The following is a 24,517-nucleotide window of genomic DNA, read 5'->3' as shown; positions in this document are numbered from 1 at the left end:
AGATGGATGAATGGGTGGCTGGATGGATGGGTGGGTGGATAGGTGGGTGGATGGATGGGTGGATGGGGGGTGGGTGGATGGATGGATGGATGGGTGAAGGGTGGATGGGTGGGTGGATGGGTGGATGCATGGGTGGAGGGTGGATGGGTGGGTGGAGGGTGGATGGGTGGGTGGATGGGTGGGTGGATGGATGGATGAATGGGTGGGTGGGTGGGTGGGTGGATGGGTAGATGCGTGGATGGGTGAGTGGGTGGGTGGGTGGATGGATGGATGGATGGGTAGGTGGGTGGGTAGATGGATGGATGGATGAATGGATGGTTGGGTGGCTGGGTAGATGGATGGGTGGATGGGTGGGTGGGTGGACAGATGATGAATGGGTGAGTGGATGGATGGGTACGTGGGTGGATGGATGGGTGGGTAGGTGGGTGGATGGATGGGTGGATGGGTGGGTGGGTGGGTGGATGGATGGATGGGTGGGGGGTGGGTGGGTGGATGGATGAATGGATGGATGGATGGATGGGTGGGTGGATGGATAGATAGATGAATGGTTGGGTGGGTGGATGAGTGGGTGGGTGGGTGGATGGATGTGTGGATAGATGGATAGATAGGTGGGTGGGTGGATGGATGAATGGATGGATGGGTGGATGGGTGGGTGGGTGGTGGATGGAAGGATGGATGAATGTGTGGGTGGATGGATGGGTGGGTGGGTGAATGGATGATTGGATAGATGGTGGATGGGTGGGTAGATGAATAGATGGATGAATAGCTGGGTGAGTGGGTGGATGAGTGGGTGGGTGGGTGGATGGGTGTGTGGATAGATGGAAGGATGGGTGGTTGGGTGGATGGATGGGTGAATGGATGGATGGATGGATGGGTAGGTGGATGGATGGGTGATGGGTGGGTGGGTGGGTGGATGGAAGGATGTGTGGGTGGATGGATGGGTGGGGGGTGAATGGATGATTGGATAGATGGTGGATGGGTGGGTGGATGGATAGATGGATGAATGGTTGAGTGGGTGGGTGGATGAGTGGGTGGGTGGGTGGATGGGTGGGTGGGCGGATGGATGAATGGATGGATGGGTGGATGGGTGGACGGGTAGGTGGGTGGACGGGTGGGTGGGTGGACGGGTGGGTGGGTGGATGGGTGGGTGGGTGGGTGGGTGGCTCAATGGAAGGATGGATGGATGTGTGGGTGGATGGATGGGCGGGTGGGTGGACGGATGGGTGATTAGGTGGGTGGACGGGTGGGCGGATGGATGGGTGGATGGATGGATGGATGGGGCCCAGCTGCTGCTCGCACACCCACCCCAGTCCCCATGGTGCCAACGCCCCAGACTCACCGACTTTATGTGCGATGTGGATGCAGATTTCCTCAGCTGTCAGCGATGACTCGCTGAAAGTGACCCAGGGCTCTCCGCCGCCTGGACCAGCCCAGTGCAGAAGCACCTTCAGGCCTCCCATGGCAGCCATGGGCTGGGCTCCATCCCCAACGGGCTTGCTGCCCCTGGTCGTCCCCCGATGGCGCAAAGGCATGATCCCAGCAGGTGGCTCGGCTGCAAAGGGGACAATCTATCAGCTCCCAAGTCTCAGCCTAGAGACCCCCGTTAGCTCCTCAACCTTCCACCCACCCCAGCTGAGGCCCAAGGGGAAGATCCTGGGATCCCATCTTGGCATGACATTAGAGACCTGATTCCCTCTCTGAGCCTCATTTTCCACATTTATTGGACAGGGTTGGGGTATGCATCCCCACCTAGATCTCTCATCAACGATAACACTGAACCCTCCTCTCTTTACACAAATTGACACCAATATAAAAATCTCCTCTGGCCAGGTACAGTGGCTCACGCCTCTAATCCCAGGACTTTGGGTGGCTGAGGCAAGATGATCGCTTGAGCCCAGGAGCTCGAGACCAGCCAAGGCCATATAGCAAGACGCTGTTTCTACAAGGCATTTTATTTTATTTTACTTTATTTTGAGACAGAGTTTCACTCTTGTTGCCCAGGTTGCAGTGCAATGGTGCGATCTCAGCTCACTACAACCTCCGCCTCCTGGGTTTAATTGATTCTCCTGCCTCAGCCTCCTGAGTAGCTGGCGCCCACCACCACACCAGGCTAATTTTTGGATTTTTAGTAGAGACGGAGTTTTGCCATGTTGGCCAGACTGGTCTTGAACCTCTGACCTCAGATGATCCACCTGCCTTGGCATCCCAAAGTGCTGGGATTACAGGTGTGAGCCCCTGTGCCCAGACTGTACAAGAAATTTCTAAAATTTAGCCAAGTGTAGGGGCACACATCTGTAGTCCAAGCTACTCAGGAGGCCGAAGTGGGAGGATCTCCTGAGCCCAGGAGTTGGAGGCTGCAGTGAGCAGTGATCACACCACTGCATTCCAGCCTAGGTGACAGAGTGAGACACTTAATCTAAAAATATAAATAAATAAATACATAAATACATAAAAATATATAAAAAGGGCCAGGCGCGGTGGCTCATGTCTGTAATCCCAGCACTTTGGGAGGCCGAGGCAGGCAGATCACAAGGTCCAGAGATTGAAACCATCTTGACCAACATGGTGAAACCCCATCTCTACTAAAATACAAATAAATAAATAAATAAATAAAATAAAAATCTGCTCTTAACACACCTCCCCAAAATAACCAGATGGGCAGGTGTGGTCAAACAGACCTGAAGGCGAGTCCTGGAGCTCCCTGTGTCAACTCAAGCAAGCCACTTGGCAATTCTGGACCTCAGTTTCCCCATCTGGAAAAGGGACGTCCTCAGGGTGTTGCCATCAAAAGATGGTTGTAATGTTTCAATATAGTTCCGCATATTACACATTCAGCACAGACCCTGATACAGGCACACACAAAAATAACAAATGTGACTAAAACAAGAATAACATCATTGTTATTAGTTTCATCGTGGTGATGGCCTTTCTCTTTCAGGTGACAATTTTGCTCTCCCACACGTACCCCCATGAGTGACCTCAATCCCTGTTGACTCCCCAAAGCCTAGGAGAGTTTATGTCCAGCTCCATCCCCCCAGTCCAGGGCCTGAGCCTCCTGAGGGCGCCAGTATGGAAGTGAAGGGACTGTTAGTTCCACCCATGTTGCTGGTTTCCTCATCTGGAAAATGGGCACGTAAAGAGTGTCTACCTCAAAGGGTTGCTGGGAGGATTCAACGCGAGGAGGCAGAGAAAGTGCCTGGTATACAGTAAGCGCTTAATCAGCGTTTGCCATTAATACCTATTCATGTTATAGATGAGATGCTGGGGATGGGGCTTTCGGGGAGCCTACTTCCTCCTTTCTCGTCCCCCCTGGACCCGGAACCAGCTTGAAGACGGGGTCGGGGTGAGGTTTGCAACTGGGAAGGCTGCACGCCCCCATGTCCTCCCCTCAAAACCTCTAAACCTGGCCAGCAAGGGCGGGAACTGGAATGTGCACCCATCCGGCGTCGGGGCAGTGCCGAGGTACCAGGTGCTCCCATCCAAGAGCAGCCTGTCTAGCGCAGCCAGTCCCCCCGCCTCCTTCCTCAGGACCTCCGGCCGCGCCCCTTCCGCGCCCGCGGCCAGACTCACCTTTCCCAGGGGCCACGAGCTCGAACCCGGACCCCGCCCCGCCCCCGCGGGCAGCCTCTACGTTCCCCGCCGAGACGCCTCCTCCCATTGGCCGCCTGAAACGCGCACGCCCATTGGCAGCTGGTCTGTTCTCCTCGCACGTCACCTTTGGAAGTTCTTTTTTTTTTTTTTTTTTGGCCATGGCATCGGCACTCTGATTGGCCTGGGACTCACTCGTCGCTCAGCAGCGATTGGCTGAGTCGGCACCCGGATGCGCTGTCGCTTCTGCTATTCGCTGGCACATGGTGGACGGAGACATGGGAGGGGCTTGCGAGAGGCGGGCTGGAGAGCGAAGTGTGTTGGCAGCGCGGCCGCATCTTTGAGTTCCCCTCTGTGCTGTGGCCTTGGGTCAGGCGTGTGCGGTCCTCACCTCGGTGTTCCAAGCTGCACCAGGCAGCATTCAACCCTCCGACGCCCTGCCCTGTGGCTTCCCCGTTCCATCCTGTCCTATCTCCTTTCCCTCGTTTCTACCTGGCCGACTCCGCCCTGCTGGCTGGAATTCCCCCTCCTTCACTGCCTGGAGGCATTCCTCGCCCACCTGCTCCTGTCCTCTTCCTGATCACCTGCAGCCCTGTCCCCTGAAGCTCCCTAGCGGTCAGGGTAGCAGCTTGGACGTCCCACCAGTTGTGAATTCAAATCCCCACTCCGCAAGTCGTACCCATTTGCTGAGAAGTCTACAGCCTGAGCGTTTCACATACATTCTCTCATTTGATCCTAGCAGCAGCTCCCTGTATGGCGGCTCTTATTATCCCCATTTCACAGAGGAAGAAACTCAGGCTTGGAGAGGTAGTAAAGACCGTCCTCTGACCCTTCTTCTGTGCCACGCCCTAACCAGTCCTCTACTTTGTCGTTCACCTGCCCAGCCAAGTCTTAGCAAAGAATCCTATTAAGTCATCCACTCATCCTTGATACCTGATCAAGTTTCTCATCTTCCACCTTTTGTTGTTATTTATTTGTTTATTTTACGACGGACTTTCGCTCTTTTTGCCCAGGCTGCAGTGCAATGGCGCCATCTCAGCTCACTGCAATCTCCGCCTCCCGGGTTCAAGCGATTCTCCTGCCTCAGCCTCCCGGGTAGCTGGAATTACAGGCGCCCGCCACCACGCTCGGCTAATTTTTGTATTTTTAGTAGAGATGGGGTTTCACCATCTTGGCCAGGCTGGACTCGAACTCGTAACCTCGTGATTCACTCTCCCAAAGTGCTGGGATTACAGGCATGAGCCACTGTGCCCAGCCCTTTTGTTGTTAATTTTTAAATTTTGTGGCTAAGTTTTAATTTTTTGTTAATTTTTAAATTTTGTGGCTAAGTTTTAATTTTTTGTTAATTTTTAAATTTTGTGGCTAAGTTTTAAATTTTTGTAGAGATGGGGTCTGGCTATGTTGCCCAGGTTGGTCTTGAACTTCTGGCCTCAAGTGATCGTCCTGCCTTGGCCCTCCAAAGTGGTGGGATTACAGATGTGAGCTAAGATACCCAGCTCCATGGAGTTGGTCTTAACTGTCATGGCCAAGGGACATGTGGCCTCTTCTCTCTGAATCAGAAAATATGGGGGGAAACCTCACAGAGCAGCTGTGGACATTCAGTATGAAAATGCTGAAAGAGACCAGGGATGGTCTCTTTCATGCCTGTAATCCCAGCACTTTGGGAGGCAGATCATCTGAGGTCAGGAGTTCGAGACCAGCCTGGTCAACATGGTGAAACCCCATCTCTACTAAAAATACAAAAATTATCTGGGCATGGTGGCAGGCACCTGTAATCCCAGCTACTCAGGAGGCTGAGGCAGGAGAATCGCTTGAACCTGGGAGGCAGAAGTTGCAGTGAGCCAAGATCACACCATTGCCCTTCAGCCTGGGAAACAAGAGCTAAACTCTGTCAAAAAAAAAAGAAAGAAGGAAGGAAGGAAGGAAGGAAGGAAGGAAGGAAGGAAGGAAGGAAGGAAAAAGAAAAAGCAAAAGCAAAAGCTGGTAGTGATCGTGGCCGGGCGTGGTGGCTCACGCCTGTAATCCCAGCACTGTGGGAGGTTGCAGTGAGCTGTGATTGCCCCACTGCACTCCTGCCTGGGCAATCGAGCAAGACCCTGTCAAATAAATTATTTATTTATTTATTTATTTATTTTTATTTATTTATTTATTTATTTTGAGACGGAGTCTTGCTCTCTCGCCCGGGCTGGAGTGCAGTGGCCGGATCTCAGCTCACTGCAAGCTCCGCCTCCCAGGTTTACACAATTCTCCTGCCTCAGCCTCCCGAGTAGCTGGGACTACAGGTGCCCGCCACCTCGCCCAGCTAGTTTTTTGCATTTTTTTTAGTAGAGACGGGGTTTCACCGTGTTAGCCAGGATGGTCTCGATCTCCTGACCTCGTCATCCGCCCGTCTCGGCCTCCCAAAGTGCTGGGATTACAGGCTTGAGGCACCGCGCCCGGCCTATAAATAAATTATTTAATTAAATAGCTGACATTTTCCCAGCCTGGACACTGGGCCGAGGTTGGGTATTTAGCCATCCCTGGGTCTTCTCAGTTTCTGTTTTTTGTTGTTGTTTTTTTTTTTTTGAGACGGAGTCTTGCTCTGTTGCCCAGGCTGGAGTGCAGTGGCGCGATCTCGGCTCACTGCAAGCTCCACCTCCCGGGTTCACGCCATTCTCCTGCCTCAGCCTCCCAAGTAGCTGGGACTACAGGCGCCCGCCACCACGCCCGGCTAATTTTTGCATTTTTAGTAGAGACGGGGTTTCACCGTGTTAGCCAGGATGGTCTCGATCTCCTGACCTCATGATCCACCCGCCTCGGCCTCCCAAAGTGCTGGGATTACAGGCGTGAGCCACTGCGCCCAGCCTCTTCTGTTTCTTTGCGAGTGGTATCAGCACCCCCACTTGACAACTGAAGAAAAGAGGCTAAGGAGGCTGTTTTGCCAAGGTCTGGGGCCTCCTGCCCAAACTCAGACCTGGTCCATAAGGGAGGCCCCAGACCCGACACGTGACTAACAGGCTGGAGTTTCCCAGGACTGAGGGGGTTCCCCAAGGGGGGGCTTTCCATGCTAAAACTGGGACAGTCCTGGGCAAGCCAGGGCAGTTGGCCACGCCACTACAGTGGGTTTTCCGGAAGGAACAAAAGCTGGGGGCTTCCCCTGGCTCTGCGAGGGCTGCAGGGAGGGGCCTCCTCATAGCCCACTGGTACCTGGGAAAAGCCAAGAGTTGATGCATTGAAAGTAAAATACCTTTGTGTTTTCATGAATAGGGGAGTTCAGGTAACAGCCAGTCTCCTCCGTAAAACAACGAGATGGGTTTCCTGGGAAATCTTTTTTTTTTTTTTTTGAGACAGAACTTTTCACTCTTGTTGCCCAGGCTGGAGTGCAATGGCACGATCTTGGCTCACTGCAACCTCTGCCTCCTTCGTTCAAGGGATTCTCCTGCCTCAGCCTCCTGAGTAACTGGGATTATAGGCACCTGCCACCATGCCCAGCTAATTTTTGTATTCTTTGTAGAGACAGGGTTTCATCATCTTGGCCAGGCTAGTCTCCAACTCCTGACCTCAGGTGATCCACCCGCCTCGGCCTCCCAAAGTGCTGGGAATACAGGCATGAGCCACCGCACCCAGCCTCCTGGGAATCTTTCCACAAAAATTCTACACTCCTTTGGACATGAGTGTGAACCTGTATTCTCTAGAAAATTCTCAGGAGCAGCCCCAAATGGGACACTCGGTGCTGGCTTGAGAGGATACAGAAGAGTAACTTACACATATGAAGGCTGGCACCAGATGAGCTGAGTTCAAGTCCCAGCTCCATCACTGCGTGATCCTGGGCGGTCCCTTAATCTCAGTGTGCCTCAGTTTCCTCCTCTGCAAGATGTGACTATTTAGTCCCAAACCCAGAGGCATGTCAGGGGCATCAAATGAGTGAATACACTTCATTAGCCAGGTGTGGTGGTGCACGCCTGTACAGGAGGCTGAGGCAGGAGAATCGCTTGAACCTGGGAGGCAGAGCTTGCAGTGAGCTGAGATCGCACCACTGCACTTTAGCCTGGGCAACAGAGCAAGATTCAGTCTCAAAAAACAAAAAAAAAAAGGACTGGTGGTGGATAGCCAGATGCAGGGTGTGTCTCTTGGCTGTCATTTGAGCTACTCAGGAGGTTGAGGCAGGAGAATCACTTGAGCCCAGAGGTTAGAGGCTGCAGTGAGCTATGGATTGCGCCACTGCACTCCAGCCTGGGTGACAGAGCCAAATCCCATCTCTTAAAAAAAAAAGGTGGGGGGGGGGGCAGGCACAGTGGCTCACGCGTGTAATCCCAGCACTTCGGAAGGCCAAGGCGGGCAGTTCACTTGAGGTCAGAAGTTTGAGACCAACCTGGCCAACATAGTGAAATCGTGTGTCTACAAAAAATACAAAAATTAGGCCGGGCACAGTGGCTCACACCTGTAATCCTAGTACTTTGGGAGGCCAAGGCAGGCAGATCACGAGGTCAGGAGATTGAGACCATCCTGGCTAACACAGTGAAAGCCCGTCTCTACTAAAAATACAAAAAAATTAGCCAGGCGTGATGATGGGCACCTGTAGTCCCAGCTACTCGGGAGGCTGAGGCAGGAGAATGGCGAGAACCCGGGAGGCGGTGCTTGCAGTGAGCTGAGATCTCGCCACTGCACTCCAGCCTGGGCTACAGAGTGAGATTCCGTCTCACAAAATACAAACAAAACCTTCAATAACAAGGAATGCAGTATTTTGAAAAACTGAAATTAACACCAAAATGTCTATGATGAACAAAAATTACTATTATTTTTTGAAACGGAGTCTCACTCTGTTGCCCAGGCTGGAGGCGTGATCTCAGCTCACTGCAACCTCCACCTCCTGGGTTGAAGCGATTCTCCTTCCTCAGCCTACCGAGTAGCTGGGATTACAGGCACGCGCCACCACGCCCGGCTAATTTTTGTAGTTTTAGCAGAGATGGGGTTTCACCATGTTGGTCAGGCTGGTCACGGACTCTTGACCTTGTAACCTGCCCTTCTCGGCCTCCCAAAGTGCTGGAATTACAGGCATGAGCCACAGCGCCCGGCTCAAAAATTAATTTTTTTTTTTGTTTTTTTTTTTGAGACGGAGTCTTGCCCTGTCGCCCAGGCTGGAATGCAGTGGCGCAATCTCGGCTCACTGCAAGCTCCGCCTCCCGGGTTTACGCCATTCTCCTGCCTCAGCCTCCCGAGTAGCTGGGAGTACAGGCGCCTGCCACCACGCCCGGCTAATTTTTTGTATTTTTAGTAGAGGTGAGGTTTCACCGTGTTAGCCAGGATGATCTTGATTTCCTGACCTCGTGATCCTCCCGCCTCAGCCTCCCAAAGAAAAATGAAAATTTTAACTCGGCAGGGCACATTGGTCTCTAGTCCCAACATCTTGGGAGGCCGAGGCAGGCAGATTGCTTGAGCTCAGTTCAAATCCAGTCTGAGCAACATAGAGAGAACCCTGTCTCTGAAAAATAAATAAATAAATAGATCTTGGAAGATGTGCGAGGCTCATTCAGGGCTCCAGGAATTCCCTACAGCCCGCACTTGCTGTTCTCACGCACTAAGGGAAGTGACTGGATTTGCAGCTCACTCCTGCCCCCTGGTGGTGATCGGCTTAGGCACAACAGCATTCCAGGGGTTTTTATCCAATGCTTTTACAAATGTTTCCTGAAGGTCCACTTTCTGGCACTGTGGATGTGGCAAGAAAAACTCCGTGCTCTGGTGGCACCCACAGTACATGGGAGGTGACAATACACAGTTGTGTGTGAAGAAGGGCATGTGAGGCAGGTTTGGTGGCCGAGCAAGAGGGCAATTAAAGTAGGTCAAGGAGGGCCTCAGAGAAGTGGCATTGATCTGTGGTCTGAGGGACAAGCAGTCCCCTCAGGTGATGTCCCCCGGGAGAGGTGGGTAGAAGTCTCTACTGGATTGAAGGTATTTCATGTCTGAAACTGATGTGTACCTGGGTGTTTATTGTACTTTGATCTTAGCTCACTGCAGCCTTGACCTCCCAGGCTCAAGCAATCCTTTTGCCTTAGCCTCCCAAGTATCTGTGACTACAGGTGCGCACCACTGCGCCCAGCACTGCACCTGTTTTTTGTTTTTTGTTTTTTTTTTAGCTAAGAGTCTTTGTTGCCCAGGCTGGAGTGCAGTGGCGTGATCTTGGCTCACTGCAACCTCCACCTCCCAGGTTCAAGCAATTCTCCTGCCTCAGCTTCCTGAGTAGCTGGGACTACAGGCACACGCCACCATGCCTGGGTAATTTTTGTTTTAGTGCAGACTGCATTTCACCACGTTAGCCAGGCTGGTCTTGAACTCCTGGGCTCAAGTGATCCTCCCGCCTTGGCTTCCCAAAGTGTTGGGATTACAGGTGTGAGCCACGCCTGGCTGTGCACTCTCCTTTAAGACTTTTCCTGTGGCAGAAATATTTTGTGACTTTTGCAGAGAGCCAGCAAGTGCTAAGGTCCCCGTTCAGAGAATGAGTGCCAGATGCCAGTTGTCTGAACCATTACTTCACTTGTCCCCATCACTACAGCCTGAGGGCACTAGTGCGACAATGTTAGCCCTAAGAGCAGGGACACTGAGGCTCAGCACATCACCTAAGCCCACACTAAGAGAAATTCTAAGTGCTCAAGGGCCAGCATGGAGTTGGGGACAACAGGGCAGGGAGGTAACAGACAGATGGCGCTGGGGCCTGGTCAGTTGTAGGGAGGACTTTGGCTTCTTTTCCCAGGGAGGGGAGTCCTGAGAGGCTTTTGAGCAGAGGTGGGACATGCCCCGACCGTGGTGTTCACAGATGTCCTCTGGCTGCTGCCTGTTGGGGGGCTAGCTTGGAGTGGTGAATGGGAAGGAGGCTGGGGCAGGAATTAGAGCCAGAAGGGATGGGGACCTGGAGGCCATAGGGACAAAAGGCAGTGGTCAGAATCAAGATGTTTGCTGGCGGCCAGGTGTGGTAGCTCACACCTGTAATCCAAGCACTGTGGGAGCCCAAGGTGGGCAGATCACCTGAGGTCAGGAGTTCGAGACCAGCGTGGCCAACATGGTGAAACTCCGTATCTACTAAAACACAAAAAATTAGCCGGTCGTGGTGGCGGGCGCCTGTAAACCCAGGAGGAGACTGAGGCAGGAGAATCGCTTGAATCCAGGAAGCAGAGGTTGCAGTGATCCGAGATTCCACCACTGTACTCCAGCCCAGGCGACAGCTAGACTCTCAAAAAAAAAAAAAAACCAAAAAAACAAAACACATCTGTTTGGGGCCAGTGCTGGCCATAGGGTGGGAAGATATAGTCCAGGATGCTGCTCCAAAAGGTGGTAAGGAAGTTGGAAGGGCGGGGGTCTGCGGGCAGGTGGGCAAGATCCACAAAACCCTAGGGAACGTTGACTTGGTTTGCAGATCACTACTGCCCTCTGGTGGTGACCAGCTTGGGCAACCCTGCCTTCTGGAGGTCCAAATAGGGACAGGGAGTGGGTAGGTGAGAACTGAAGGCTGGGGGCTTTTGATGCCTCTGGAGGAAGACTGTTCCAAGTGGTGGAACAGCATGTGTGAGGCGAGGACCCACGATGGCTGGTGGGTAAAGGACCAGAAAAGCACAGGCTCAGTCCCCAATATTCCACCAGGTTTCCCTCCCACCTACAAGAGATGAGCTGCCTGAACGGCCCTCCAGCAGCCCAGAGAGCATCTGAAACTCTTTATTGGAACATCATTGCTGTTTGCCAAATAGAAGACACAGACAGCAGACGAACAGTGAAAACAGAGCCCAGTGACCACAGCTGGCCCCTTGGCTGGGACCCTCCCCTACTACCTGGTGGACCAGCCTGGCAACCTCTGCCCCTCCCCGGACCCCCGGGCCTTTGGCATAATGCTGATGGGGGGCTGCAGGCAGTGAAGCCCCTTGACTCAAAGCAGAGACTTGAATGGGCACTGGAGAGTGGGGACAGTGGAGAGGCCAGGGAGGGCTGGGCGGGCCCCCCGGGCTGGGCCGAGCAGCGCAAGTGGAGGAAGCCAGGAGCGGGCGAGATGACATCTATCTGTTTTCTGAAAAGGGGCACATAGGGGCCTGGAAGCAGGTGGCGGTGGTAGCTGGGGCAGGTCACACGCTGACATCCTTCTCATCTCCTGTCTTGGGAACAGCTTCCAGCAGCGGGTCCCCAGGACCTGCCTCCTCTCCCTCCTTGGCCTCACTGGCCTTAGAGTTGGGGACCCAGAGGCCGGAGTCAATGCAGCGTTGCATGTGGTACTTCGCGTCCTGTGAGGAGAAGGGCAGGCAGATGAGGTGGGGCCACCACCCAGGGGTCCCCATTATCCCCTGTACATCCCCAAGCTGGCTTCCTGCCTATTGATATTTAACCAATTTATTTGAGATGGAGTCTCACTCTGTCACCCAGGCTGGAGTGCAATGGTGCAATCTCAACTCACTGCAACCTCCACCTCCCAGGTTCAAGTGCCTCAGCTTCCCAAGTAGCTGGGGTTACAGATGCCTGTCACCATGCCTGGCTGATTTTTTTACTTTTAGTAGAGATAGGATTTTGCCATGTTGGCCAGGCTGGTCTCAAACTCCTGACCTCAGGTGATCTGCTTGCCTTGGCCTCCCAAAGTGCTGAGATTACAGGCGTGAGCCACCGTACTCAGCTGGAACTTTAAATTTTATTTAACTTTAATTTAAATTTAGATAGTGCAATCTAGAACAAAAGCCAGCAAATTTTTTTGGTAAAGGGACTGACTAAATATTTCTGGTTCCGCAAGCCATATGGTCTCCGTCACGACTCAACTCTGTGGCAGAGCAAGATCGGTTGTAGATGACAGTGAAACAATTGAGCGTGGATTCTTTGTTCCAATAAAACTTTATTATAAAGACAGGCAGTGAGTCTGGGAGCTGTGGTTTGCAGAACATGGTCTAGATAGCTATGCCCATAGAAGCTTCTAGAAACTCAGGGCCAGTCCTGCAGCTAGACTCATTTTACAGACGAGAAAATCAGTGTGACCAACCAGTGAGCCAAGTGGTAGGAATAGGGTCAATCGTGTCCTACTTAGATTCAACGTCTATTGCCACTTCCAAAAATACAGCCAGTGAGACCTTCTTTATAAAAACATAATTTTTAGAAAAAAAATTAGTGAGATGTCATGGTGTCAGCCTATAATCCCAGCTACTTGGGGAGGCCGAGGTGAGAGGATCACTTGAGCCTGGGAGGTGGAGGCTGTAGCCTGGGTGAGAGAGGAAGACCCTGCCTGTCAAAAAAAAAACAGACGGCCGGGTGCGGTGGCTCACACCTGTAATCCCAGCACTCTGGGAGGCCAAGGCGGGCAGATTACGAGGTCAGGAGATCGAGACCATCCTGGGTAACACGGTGAAACCCTGTCTCTACTAAAAAATACAAAAAATTAGCCAGGCGTGGTGGCGGGCATCTGTAGTCCCAGCTACTCGGGAGGCTAAGGCAGGAGAATGGCATGAACCCGGGAGGCAGAGCTTGCAGTGAGCAGAAATAGCACCACTGCACTCCAGCCTGGGCGACAGAGCGAGACTCTGTCTCAAAACAAACAAACAAAAAAAAACAGACAGACAAAATCCAATTAACAGCCAGCATTTACCAGCCCCTGCCATGTGCTCAGCTCCCTTCCCCACACGTTTTGTGAGCTGATATTGAGAGAAAATATGGTTTGCATAAGGAAACTGAGGCTGGACTCAGTCACAGTAACAGTGACTATCAGTCACAAGGGACATACGCTCAAAGCTCAGTATTTATCTGCTGGATGCTGGGACACAGTAGGTGCTCAATAAATGTGTGTGTGTGCCAAGGTAACACGACCCCCCTTAGTCCTTGGAGAAGCCTTGGAGGGACACTTTCACCAACTGGCTTCAGCGACTTGGGACACAGGGCTGGGGGGACACACGGCCCGCCGGAAAGGCATGGGGCGCGGGGGTTACTCACGGTGGGGTCCATCTTGCTGATGGCGTCTTGCAGCATCTGCACGTCCTTCACATCGAAGCACTTCTGGAGTTCCTGAGGGTATAGAGGGGCTGGGGTCAGGGGCTGGGTCCCTGTGCCCTAGGGGGGTCCCGCTCAGGGTCCTCCTGCTGTCCGCCTGGGCTGGGGAGCCGCACCTCGGGGAGAGACTCGTAGACCTCGACGGGGTCCAGGCCACCGGGGCCAAGCCGCTTCTTGCGCTCCTCCTCCTCGTACTCCTTCATGGCCTTCTCAATGCGCAGCTTGGCACGGCCCCGCACACGCTCCTTGAAGGCTTCTAGCTCGTCGTTGAAGCCCTCCATGTACTGGCGATCAGCTGTCTATGGGGGTCGGGCAGTGCTCACTAGACTTGGCCCAACGCTCAGGAGGGACTGGGGGCCCAGGACCCTCCAGCCACAGCTCCTCAGAGGTGCCCCAGGGCTCCTCAAGTCTGTTCCTGACCTACATAAAGGGCTCCCCAAGGCCTGGGCTCCCCCGCCAGGGACCTCATCTGGCATTTGCTAAAGACCACCTCCTTGGGAGCCCTGCTCTACTGCAGATCTGAGACACTCATGTCCTCAGTGTCCCTGCATGGGTACCTCTAACTCAACACGGCCACCTCCCAGTCTGCCTTGTCCTTGGTCTCCCCAGTCTTGGTAAGGGTAGCCCTGTTCCTCCAGGTGCGCAAGTTAAAAACTCTAGAGGCTGGCAGGCGCCTGTAATGCCAGCTACTTGGGAGGCTGAGGCATGAGAATTGCTTGAACCCGGCAGGCAGGGGTTGCAGTGAGCTGAGATCACGCCATTGCACTCCAGCCTTGCTGACAGCAAGACTCTATCTCAAAAACAAACAAAAGCCCAGAACCCTAGAGGCACCCTCACCTCTGTCCTTTACTCACATATCCACATGGGGACCTCCAGCACATCCTAGTGCTCCCATTTTTTTTTGTAATGCAGTTTTGCTCTGTCACCCAGGCTGGAGTGCAGTGGCACACCACAGCTCACAAATTCCTGAGCTCAAGTGATCCTCCTGCTTCAGCCTCCCAAAAAGACTTGGACTATAGTACTCAGTCACCAAGCCTGGCCTGACCTCCACTTTTAAAGTCTGGCAGGATCCGCCCACTTCTCTCCCCCTCCTTGGCCCCACCCTCTCCTGATCTAGGATTCGGTGATTGGAGGGGCTTGAGTCCCAGTGGACAGGAGTCGGCCTTACCCAGAGCATTGTGGGCTGGTTCCCTGGGGAGGGGGCCTTCAGCCACCTGGCAGCTCAGGGGACCCTACCTTAATCTTAGTGAAGAACTGCCGGAAGCAGGCCCGGGGATCCACCTTCAGGCTCTTGGCCAGCTCCAGGATAAACTGCATGACGATTGTCTGGTGGGCCACCTGCTCCATGAGTGCACATTTCTGCCAGGGAGAACAGGCACAGCGTTACCAAGTGGCGGCCTCAGGGCACCGCCTTTTCACAGCCCTGGGGAAAGCTCCACTCACCTCCTCCACCTCTAGGTCAATGCACCAGATGACCAGGTAATTGGCCGTCTCCTCGCACACCAGGTGGACATTGTCTGACAGGTACTTTTGGCTGTCATCCCAGCGGCGGAGCATGCCTGTGGGAAGATGCTGGCAAGGTGCTGGAGGGCCCTGGAGGCAAAGGGCCTGCCCCGACCTTGCCCCCCATAACCTCACACGCCCCACTCACCAAAGTGCTTGATCTGTTTCTCGTACTTTTCCACGAAGGTCTTGTGTTTCTGCTCCCTCACCTCCTCTGAGTCCTCCTCTGTCTTCTCGGGCTTGGTGTTGACCATGCTCTGTGGTAGGGTGAGAGGGGGAGTGGGCTGGGGCAAGGCTGCGGAGCGCCTCGAATGCGGCCGGGCGGGCCGTGGCCGCAGCGCCCATCCCATCCACGGCGGAGGTGGTGACGAAGCCATGAGCATCAAGGTGGCGGGAGCGTGGGCATGGGCCTTGGGGCAGATCAGAGGAGGGGACCGGTGGGGTGTTTCATCGGCCCGGCCCTCCAAGCCTGTCCCCCCTCCCACGTGGCCCCGTCCATCCCTCAGCTCTCCGCCCCACACCACACTCTTCAACTACACCGCCCGGGTCCTCCCCTGACCAGGCATTGGGTGCGCATGCGTCCTGGCTGCACGCTCGCTGGCTGCGCAAGTGCACTGCCCGCCCCGCCCGCCCCGCACACCTTGCTGAAGCCGTCTTTGCTGAGCGTGTCCACGTTCCAGGGCATGCTCTTCTCCTTCTTGCGCATCTCTTCCAGCTTCTGCTCCCAGCTCCGCTCCTCTTTGCGCAGCTGCTGTGCTTCGGCCTGCAGCCGCTCCAGCTCTGCTTTGCCGCCCTCAGCCACCTCCAGCTCCTTCAGCTTCCTCTGGCATTCGGCCACCTTGCGCTTGCACTCGCGGCAGCCCCTGTCCAGTTCCTCCTTCTCCTTCTGGAACTGCTCCATGCGCTCCACCCGGGCCTGCGGGCAAGGGCGGCCTATCAACTCTGGGGAGCGGCCTGTCCCTTAACCCCAGCCCCATACCCAATCCCCGCACCAGAGATGGCCCCGGGAAAAAGTATGCGTCCACCTCCGGTGCCCTGGTCTCCCAGCTTCCGCCCCTGCCCCCACAGGTGCCGGCGCACACCCAGGTGGGGTCAGGTCCCTCCGTCCTCCGCTCAGAACCCTGGCGGCTCCCATCTCACTCAGAGCAGAGCCCAAGTTGTCACCACAGCCTAGGTAGGCCCTACACAATCTGCCCCAGCACCTCCCCTGGTAACTCTTCCTTCCAGCCACACTGGCCCCTCACTTTTCTCACCTTTTCTTGAGACCATTTTTTTTTTTCTTTTAGAAAACAAAACAAACAAAACAGGGTCTCACTCTGTCGCCCAGGTCAGAGTGCAGTGGCCCAATGACGACTTACTGCAGCCTCGACCTCCCTGGGCTCAGGCAATCCTCCCACCTCGCCTCCCGAGTAGCTGGGACTACAGGTGTGCACCACCACGCTCAGCTAATTTTTGTATTTGCAGTAAAGATGGGGTTTCGCCATGTTGCCCAGACCGGTCTTGAAGTCCTGGGTTCAAGTGATTCTTCCGCCTCGGCCTCCCAAAGTGCTGGGACTACAGGCAGGAGCCACTGTGCTCTGCAGAGCGTGCTTTTTTCTTGAACTTCAAGGCCTTCACACTGGCTGTTCCAACTACTTGGAATGATTTTCCCTCAGATCCCCCCACAGCTGACTCTATGGCACTCGCACCATCTGGGCTCCATGTTGCCTTAGCGAGGACTCCTTCCCCAACCACCTTCCTGATGATGGCAACCTCCCGCTGCCCCCGTCTGGAATTCCCTGCCTCAACACCAGCCACCACTCACATCATATGACAATTATTTATCACGTTTTGGGTACTGCCTCCCCCTCCCCCGGCTCTCTAAACGTGGGAATGTGTTTGCCATTTTGTCTCCCGAACCAGGAACTTGGCCTGGCGCAAAGCAGGGGCTCAGCAAATGCTTCTTTTTTGGTTTTTATTTTGTTTGGTTTTGTTTGAACAAGGTCTTGTTGTCATGCAGACTAGAGTGCAGTGGTGCAATCATGGTTCACTGCAGCCTTGACCTCCCAGGCTCAAGAGATCCTCCTGCCTCAGCCTCCCAACTAGCTAGGACTACAGGTGCACACAAACCACCATGCCCGGCTATTGGTTTTTTTGTGTGTTTTTTTAGACGGAGTCGCCCAGGCTGGAGTGCAGTGGTACGATCTTGGCTCACTGCAACCTCTGCCTCCCGTGTTCAAGAGATTTTCCTGCCTCAGCCTTCTGAGTAGCTGGGATTACAGGCATGCGCCAGCACACCAGGGTAATTTTATATTTTTAGTAGAGACCAGGTTTCTCCATGTTGGTCAGGCTGGTCTGGAACTCCTGACCTCAAGTGATCCGGCCTCCCAAATTACTGAGATTACAGGCATGAGCCACTGTACCAGGGCCCCTTCTAGATGTTTCTTTGTTCCACCCATAACCTTGCTCCAGCATCACTGCCTAGGCCCCCTTAGCTCTGTCTCCAGCCCAGCATGCCCTCCTGAGCCCCAGCTTAGTGTCTACCTGCTTCCCGCTCACCCGAGCCCCAGATGTCACTCCCCAGGCATTCCTTTCTCCTGATTCCTTTCTCCTCATCTCCTCAGGCTCCTGGTCCCTGCCTCACTCCCTACCTCGCTCAGACCTCCATCTGGGTCCCCACTGGATCATTCAGGACTCTCCGGAGACCCCTGCGTGGCTCCACCATCACCCCTCCTGCACCTCAGTGGGGGCTGCTCTATCCAGAGCCGCTGATCAAACCCAGAAACATGCCACCACCTTCAATTGCTGTCCCTCTCCAATCCAGGCACAGCTGCTGCCAGGGAGGCCGGTGAAACCCGCGCATTTGACCATGTGACCAGAGTCCTCCCCACTACCACGTCTTGGGGGGTCTGAATTCAGATGGGACTTCTGATCCTGGCATCCTGGTCCTGGGTCCCAGGCAGATGTTGGCCCTCATGGTTCCTGGAAAGCATGGGCTTTCTCTTGCCTCTTGGCCTCGGCACGTGCGGTTCCCTTACCTGCTTTGCACCCAAAACTCAGCTTCAACAGAGCTTTCCCCAATGTTCCCTGCCTGGGGCACCACTGATCCCCAAAGGACCTCCTGTGACCATCTGATGATATGGTGAGGGTGCTGGAGGACAGCCTTGGGGCACCGGCCCCTGGGTCCTAGCCCACAGCCACCATGTACTGGCTGGGTATCCCTGGGCCATCCCCTAACCTCCTGGAACCTCAGTTTCCTCATCTTGTCAAACAGTCAACAATGCTGACTGCACAAGCTCGTATCGGAAGAAACTAACGAGATGATTAAAGTAAAATGTCCCGAGCCATGCGGGCCCTCAGCATGCACCCTTCCTGTGCTGGCCAGGGTCATTACCATCTGTGTCAGGGGACAATCTCTCTCTCTCTCTCTCTCTCTCTCTCTCTCTCTGAGGAGCACTCTGGGGCTTTAAAAAGGAAATGTCCTCAAATGCTTAGTTTAATTTCTGGCCCAGAGCACACGCTCAATAACTGGGAGTGGTTGTTACTACATGGTCACAGCACCCGGCTGTGCCACTGATGGGAGATGGAACTTTGGCCATGTCATTGAAACCTCTCCCGGCCTTAGTCATCCCCTCTGTGAAACGGAGTCTCACAGGATCACCGTGAGGACTGAATAACTCTACGGAAAATGCTTCCAAAACAGCCCTCAGTAGGCGTGTCCCACTGTTACCATCTCCGTCCTTGTCACTGCCACCTGAATGGTCTGCTGACTCATTTCTGTGCCTTATCTGAGGCTGTGTCCCCAGGTTCTAGGGCAGGGCCAGGCAGACCTGGCCCCTATTCTAATACCCCACGGGACTGACACAGCCAGCCTGAGCCTCGGATTCCCCCATATGAATAAGGGGTCAAGAAGGCCTACAGGCTGGGTGTGGTGGCTCACGCCTGTAATCCCAGCACTTTGGGAGGCTGAGGCGGGTGGATCACCTGAGGTCAGGAGTTTGAAACCAGCCTGGCCAACACAGTGAAACCCCATCTCTACTAAGAATACAAAAAGTAGCCAGGCGTGGTGGCGAGCACCTGCAATCCCAGCTACTCCAGGGGCTGAGGCAGAATCGCTTAAACCTGAGGCAGAAGTTGCAGTGAACCAAGATTGTGCCAGTGCACTCCAGCCTGGGTGACAGAGCATGACCCTGTCTCAAAAAAAAAAAAAAGCTACACCTCATGAGATAAACTGCAGCTGCAGGCTGGCACAGTGGCCCATGCCTATTATCCTAGCACTTTGGGAAGCCGAGGTGGGAGGATCACTTGAGCTCAGGAATTCGAGACCAGCCTGAGCAACACAGTGAAATTCCATCTCTTTAAAAAAAAAAAAAAAAGTTGCTGGGCAGGGTGGCTCACGCCTGTAATCCCCACACTTTGGGAAGCCAGGCGGGCAGATCATGAGGTCAGGAGTTCGGGACCAGCCTGGCCAACATGGTGAAACCCAGTCTCTACTAAAAAAAATAGAGGCCGGGCGCGGTGGCTCAAGCCTGTAATCCCAGCACTTTGGGAGGCCGAGATGGGCGGATCACGAGGTTAGGAGATCGAGACCATCCTGGCTAACACGGTGAAACCCCGTCTCTACTAAAAAAATACAAAAATCTAGCCGGGCGAGGTGGCGGGCGCCTGTAGTCCCAGCTACTCCAGAGGCTGAGGCAGGAGAATGGCGTGAACCCGGGAGGCGGAGCTTGCAGTGAGCTGAGATCCGGCCACTGCGCTCCAGCCCGGGCGACAGAGCGAGACTCCGTCTCAAAAAAAAAAAAAAAAAAAAAAAGAAAAAGTAGCCAGGCATGGTGGCACGCACCTGTAGTCCCAGCTACTCAGGAGGCTGAGGCAGGAGAATTGCTTGAACCCAGGAGGTGGAGGTTGCAGTGAGCAGAGAGGGCACCACTGTACTCCAGTCTGGGCAATAGAGTGAGATTCCGTCTTAAAAAAAAGAAAAAAAAAAAGCAGCTGTGGCCTCTGCAACTCCCTTCCTCCACGATGAGCCTGTGTCACCCTGGAGCCTGCCTGCCACCCTGCAAGCCACTGCTGGGCAGCCATCAGTCTCCCCTGTGTCCTCTGAACAGCCGCCAGGGAGGCCGCAGCTAAAAAAGGCCTCTAGGAGTTGGTGGGGGCGGCAGCCTGCCCAGCCTGGGCTTTACACCTCCCATTGGGGAGGGGCTGTAGCAGGCTGAGCAGGAGAGAAGCCACCCCAGTAAGCAGGGCCCACAGGTGTCACTACCCTCCTGCCTTACAGTTAGGGAAACTGAGGCTCACGAAATCTCAATGTCATACAACTCATTAGAAGAAACCATTAACAGCAGCTGTCTCTGGGCAGGAGAGTCGGCGAGCTGGGGCTGGGAAAAGGGATTCATTTGTCCCCTTCTGGAACCTTTGGAATTTTTTTTTTTTTTGAAAAGACAAGGTCTTAGGCCAGGCTTGGTGGCTCACACCTACAATCCCGGCACTTTGTGAGGCTGAGGTGGGTGGATCGCCTGAGCTCAGGAGTTCGAGACCAGCCTGGGCAACATGGTGAAACCCTGTCTCTACCAAAAGTACAAAAATCAACCAGGAATGGTGCTGTGCACCTGTGGTCCCAGCTACTCAGGAGGCAGAAGTAGGAGGATCACTTGAGCCCGGGAGGCGGAAGTTGCAGTGAGCCAAGATGGCACCACTGCACTCCAGCCTGGGTGACAAAGTAAGACCCTGTCTTGAAAAAAAAACCAAAAAAACAAACAAAACAAAATTTAAAAAAAGAAAAAAGAAAGACAGACAAGGTCTTGCTATGTTGCTCAGGCTGGACTTGAACTTCTGGGCTCAAATGATCCTTCTGCCTCAGCCTCCTGAGTAGCTAGGACTATAGGCATGGGCCATCACATGTGGCTATGGAATTTCTTTTTAACCATTCACAAAAATTATTTAAATGATGATGATAATAGCTACTGCCCCAAAAGGATTACAAACATTAAACGAATAAGGTAACCCTTACAACAACCCTATGGGGTGGACATCATTCAGATTCTCGGGTGCTCAGGCACACAGCAATCAAACAATTCCCTGGCAGTCACGCAGCATGTGAGTGATACAGACACAGCTGAGATTTGAACCTAGTCAGGCCTGTGCTCAGAACCACAGCGATCTCTCCTTCCCCTCTACAATGCTTCCTTCCAAACCTGCCCCAAGTTTTCCCGACCCAGTCTTAATTTATTCTTACAAAGGTCTCAGGGAAGTGGGATCATAGTATCCCAGGTTTCATACGGGCTCAGGGAGGCCTGAGTCTTGCCACATCAAAGAAAGAAAGCAGCAGCAAGAGGCAGGACTAGGATTGGAACGCAAGCTTGCCTGTCCTTGAACCTGTGCTGGAGACGCTGAAGCCCCCTGCCTCCCTTACATGCCACTACAACCACCGGGTTCTCCGCGGTAGGACAGGAAAAGCTCCGTGCCAGAGGGAGGAGGGTGTGGCAGGTACACTACGCTGCAGGAGGGGGGCCCTCCCACTCGGCAGGACCAAACCATTCTCCACAGTAGTAAAGATTAACCTCTTTATGTGACAGAAATAGGTCTTCCCAAGAATAGTCTTTGGAGCTTTGTGGAAGTCTTAAATATTTCATAATAAAATGTTACACACGGCAAGAAATAGAAGTGCTAGAACTTTCTTCCCACACTCCAGTGGCTCGCTTGGCAGGTACACTACCCAGGAGACTCAGGATTTAAGGAATAGGTCTGGAGGTGGGACTGGGAGCTAGATAAAGAGACTAATGCCGTATTCTGGAGTATTCCGAAATGATAGGGAAGGGACCTTCTAGTTGTTTTTGGATAAATGATGGGGAGATGTCCTATGGGAGGGTGAGGTAAGAGATCCTCACTAGAAGGTTCTGAGAGGTATATGCCCTTAGTTTAAGAGTACAACACGGCTGGGTGCAGTGGCTCACACCTATAATCCCAGCACTCTGGGAGGCCGAGGCGGGTGGATCGCCTGAGGTCGGGAGTTGGAGACCAGCCTGACCACCATGGAGAAACCCCGTCTCTACTAAAGATACAAAATTAGCCAGGTGTGGTGGCACATGCCTATAATCCCAGCTATTCAGGAGGCTGAGGCAGGAGAATTGCTTGAACCCGGGAGGCAGAGGTTGCAGTGAGCCAAGATTGTGTCACTGCACTCCAACCTGGGCGACAATCCATCTCAAAAAAAAAAAAAAAAAAAAAAGAGTACAACAGACACTGATATGTTGTATCAGTACAACAGACACTGATATGCAGGCACACTGATTTGGGGTAGCAGGAGGTTAAACCTTTAAGTCTTAGTCACCCCCATTGGCCTGTGAGCACTGAGGGGGTGGTAGGACATGGATCACCCAGACTTGGGATTCTGGTGTCTGGATTTGGGGGTTCTGTTGTGGTCAGACAGAAGAAGGGGTAGTGAATTTAGAATCAGACCAGGAGTCCCTGGATAAGAACAGGGACAATTTGGGTCACAGAGTAGCTATCAGGTTGGGGACACAAGGTGGGGTGGGTTTGGGGTCCTGGGCTTGAGTTATGGGAGTTTCCAATGCTGGCCAAGGCTCATACAGGAAGCCAGTCTGGGAGATGGGTGGTGACAGGGTCTGCAATACCAAGTAGGGGCAGGGGCTCTGGCTGGGCCGGAAGCCACGTGGGCAGGATTTCCTGGTCTAATGGGAAATGGGTCTACCGGAGGCCAAAGGAGAGGCTGGAATGTGAGGCTCCGTCGGGGTGAAGCTGGTAGTTAGATCCAGAGGGGAACCAGGTTCCAAAACCGAAGTCCTCGGTGAGACTAAGGATCCTGAAGGGGGACGGGTCTACACTCCAGGAAGGGGGTCCTGGGTGTGGGCAGGGACAGGAATATCAGAGTAGCACAGAGTTCCTTGTACCGTTTAGAAAAGGAGTGGCGACTCCGGATCTGAATGGGAACCCCGGATCAAGATCCCGGAAAGCAGATCCCAGGACAGACCAAAGTATTGGGGGTCAGACTACGAAGGTGGGGGAGGGCGACGTGAGATCCCAGATAGGGAGTGGATATCCGAATAGGATGAGGGATCACCTAGAAGAATTTGGGGTCCAAACTTTGAGGCAGAGTTCTGGGTGTAAATGTTAGCTGCCAAACAGAATTAGGGAGACTCGTCTAGGGGAGTCCAGACTATGAAGAAGTTCTAGGGGTAGGGGAGTCCAGACTATGAAGAAGTTCTAGGGGGTAAATAAGGAATCCCACGCAAAAATCGAAGCAGGGGGTGAGGGGGGGATCCCGAGCAGGGACTCAGGGTCTCAGCGGTACTGGGGTCCTGGAGTTGAATAGTCTCCTGAAAGTCCAGACTGAGGGGGTGAGAATCCTAGGTGTGAACAGTGGGGTCCCTGGGCAGTATCGGGGATCACAACTCTGGAGCGGGGTCCGGGAGTAGGGAAAGGGATGAGCGCGCGCCTTACCTGATGCCGCCAGCGGAAGAGGCTAGCCGTGTCGATGTTGGGGTGCGTCTCGTCTTCATCATCAGACACCTCAATGTGGTCCCACACGCTGTAGTCCACCATCTTGCCTTGGCGGCCCAGCGCGCTACGGCTCGGTTGGCGGCGACGGCGGCGGCGCTGGAGACTTGGTGCGCGGAGCCCCGCCCCTTCCGCTTCCGCCCGAGTGCGGGAAATCCCGCCCATGCGTGACGTCACATCCCTAGTAACCGCGGCAGCGGCACTGGCTACCCATTCTGCCTTAAAGGGCCCTGCGCAAGTGTTCCAGCCCCCTGGAGTTCCCGCAGAGACTCCACCTCATCGGGTGCAGGGGCTCCGCTAGGTCTCCTGGGGGCATACGAGTGGGCGCTTCAACTCCTAGCCCCCCTCATCTCCCGCCTCTCCACGGTGGGCGTTTGGGGTGGCAGGGAGGGGACGGTTGATGAGACTGAGAGGACTGTTCCCTCATCTACGCCGCAGTGACGTCTGCAAGGGGTAGGGACACGGCGGGAAGGCCCTCCCTCTGCCCTTCGTAAAAGGGGACCTAAGCCTGCGCTGGAGAGGGGCGCCTGACGACTCCTGGGACTTTCTCAGCCCGAGGAGGACTGGACCTGTCCTGGGGGTGTCTAAATCGGGGGTGGTATGGCCCTCCCCTTGAGGGGTTAAACATGGAGGGGAGATTGTGGCTCTGCCTTGGGACCTGGGGTTTCCCCGCCTCGGCAACAGCCTTCTCCTCGTCCTCCAGCTCCGGCCATTGGCAGCAAGGACTCGCGCGCGCGCACATACACACACACACACTTTGGAATCACCCGGACCCCCCATAACGGGTCTCAGCGCCCCACCCCGCGTGACCGCTGGGTGTCGCTAGAGTCTAGCCTACGGCGCGTATTCCTGGCCCCGCGCTTGGTGGGGGAATCTTGGAGCGGAGGAAGGGGGCTTTCCTTGTCGTCACAGTCTGGGGCCACGCATAGTCCCTCCCCGTTTGTCTGGGGGT

The 24,517-nt window shown here is 54.2% G+C and overlaps 2 protein-coding genes across 6 annotated transcripts in view; both read right to left on the bottom strand.

The window, feature by feature from the left end:
• The window catches only part of TYK2 (tyrosine kinase 2), a 31,112-nt gene extending 27,417 nt beyond the window's left edge, over positions 1–3,695 (bottom strand). For all 4 annotated transcript variants that reach the window (XM_033199414.1, XM_033199417.1, XM_033199415.1 and 1 more), the window contains exons 1-3: positions 3,571–3,695; positions 2,679–2,843; positions 1,340–1,552 (exon numbers count right to left, since the gene is read on the bottom strand). In XM_033199414.1, coding sequence (XP_033055305.1) covers positions 1,340–1,532 — 193 coding nt within the window. In that variant the 5' untranslated portion in view covers positions 1,533–1,552; positions 2,679–2,843; positions 3,571–3,695. The remainder of the gene's footprint in view (positions 1–1,339; positions 1,553–2,678; positions 2,844–3,570) is intronic.
• Positions 3,696–11,250: 7,555 nt separating this feature from the next.
• CDC37 (cell division cycle 37, HSP90 cochaperone) lies at positions 11,251–23,723 on the bottom strand. Of its 2 annotated transcripts, none has more exons than XM_033199413.1 (8): positions 23,509–23,723; positions 15,710–15,985; positions 15,218–15,326; positions 15,010–15,125; positions 14,803–14,925; positions 13,683–13,865; positions 13,510–13,581; positions 11,251–11,828 (listed from the first exon to the last, which is right to left on the bottom strand). In XM_033199413.1, the coding sequence occupies exons 1-8, from the start codon at positions 23,608–23,610 to the stop codon at positions 11,673–11,675; spliced, it is 1,137 nt and encodes a 378-aa protein (XP_033055304.1). In that variant the 5' UTR covers positions 23,611–23,723; the 3' UTR covers positions 11,251–11,672. The 2 variants fall into 2 exon arrangements, with proteins under 2 accessions (XP_033055304.1, XP_033055303.1); XM_033199412.1 differs by having other exon boundaries at positions 15,218–15,479; positions 23,509–23,714.
• Positions 23,724–24,517: the final 794 nt, after the last annotated feature.

The sequence above is a fragment of the Trachypithecus francoisi genome, unplaced genomic scaffold (genome assembly GCF_009764315.1).
Source record: "Trachypithecus francoisi isolate TF-2019V2 unplaced genomic scaffold, Tfra_2.0 Lachesis_group5, whole genome shotgun sequence".
Classification (NCBI taxonomy): domain Eukaryota; kingdom Metazoa; phylum Chordata; class Mammalia; order Primates; family Cercopithecidae; genus Trachypithecus; species Trachypithecus francoisi.
Note: the sequence above shows the minus strand (reverse complement) of the source record. Positions and strands in the feature narration are given on the sequence as shown.

Coding starts and splice junctions, on each gene's coding strand:
- CDC37 (XM_033199412.1), bottom strand. CDS start 23,610: ATGGTGGACTACAGCGTGTGGGACCACATTGAGGTGTCTGATGATGAA. Junction 15,480..15,709: donor GCAAAGACGGCTTCAGCAAG/GTGTGCGGGGCG, acceptor ATCTGCCCCAAG/GCCCATGCCCACGCTCCCGC. Junction 13,866..14,802: donor AGTTCTTCACTAAGATTAAG/GTAGGGTCCCCT, acceptor CGACCCCCATAG/ACAGCTGATCGCCAGTACAT.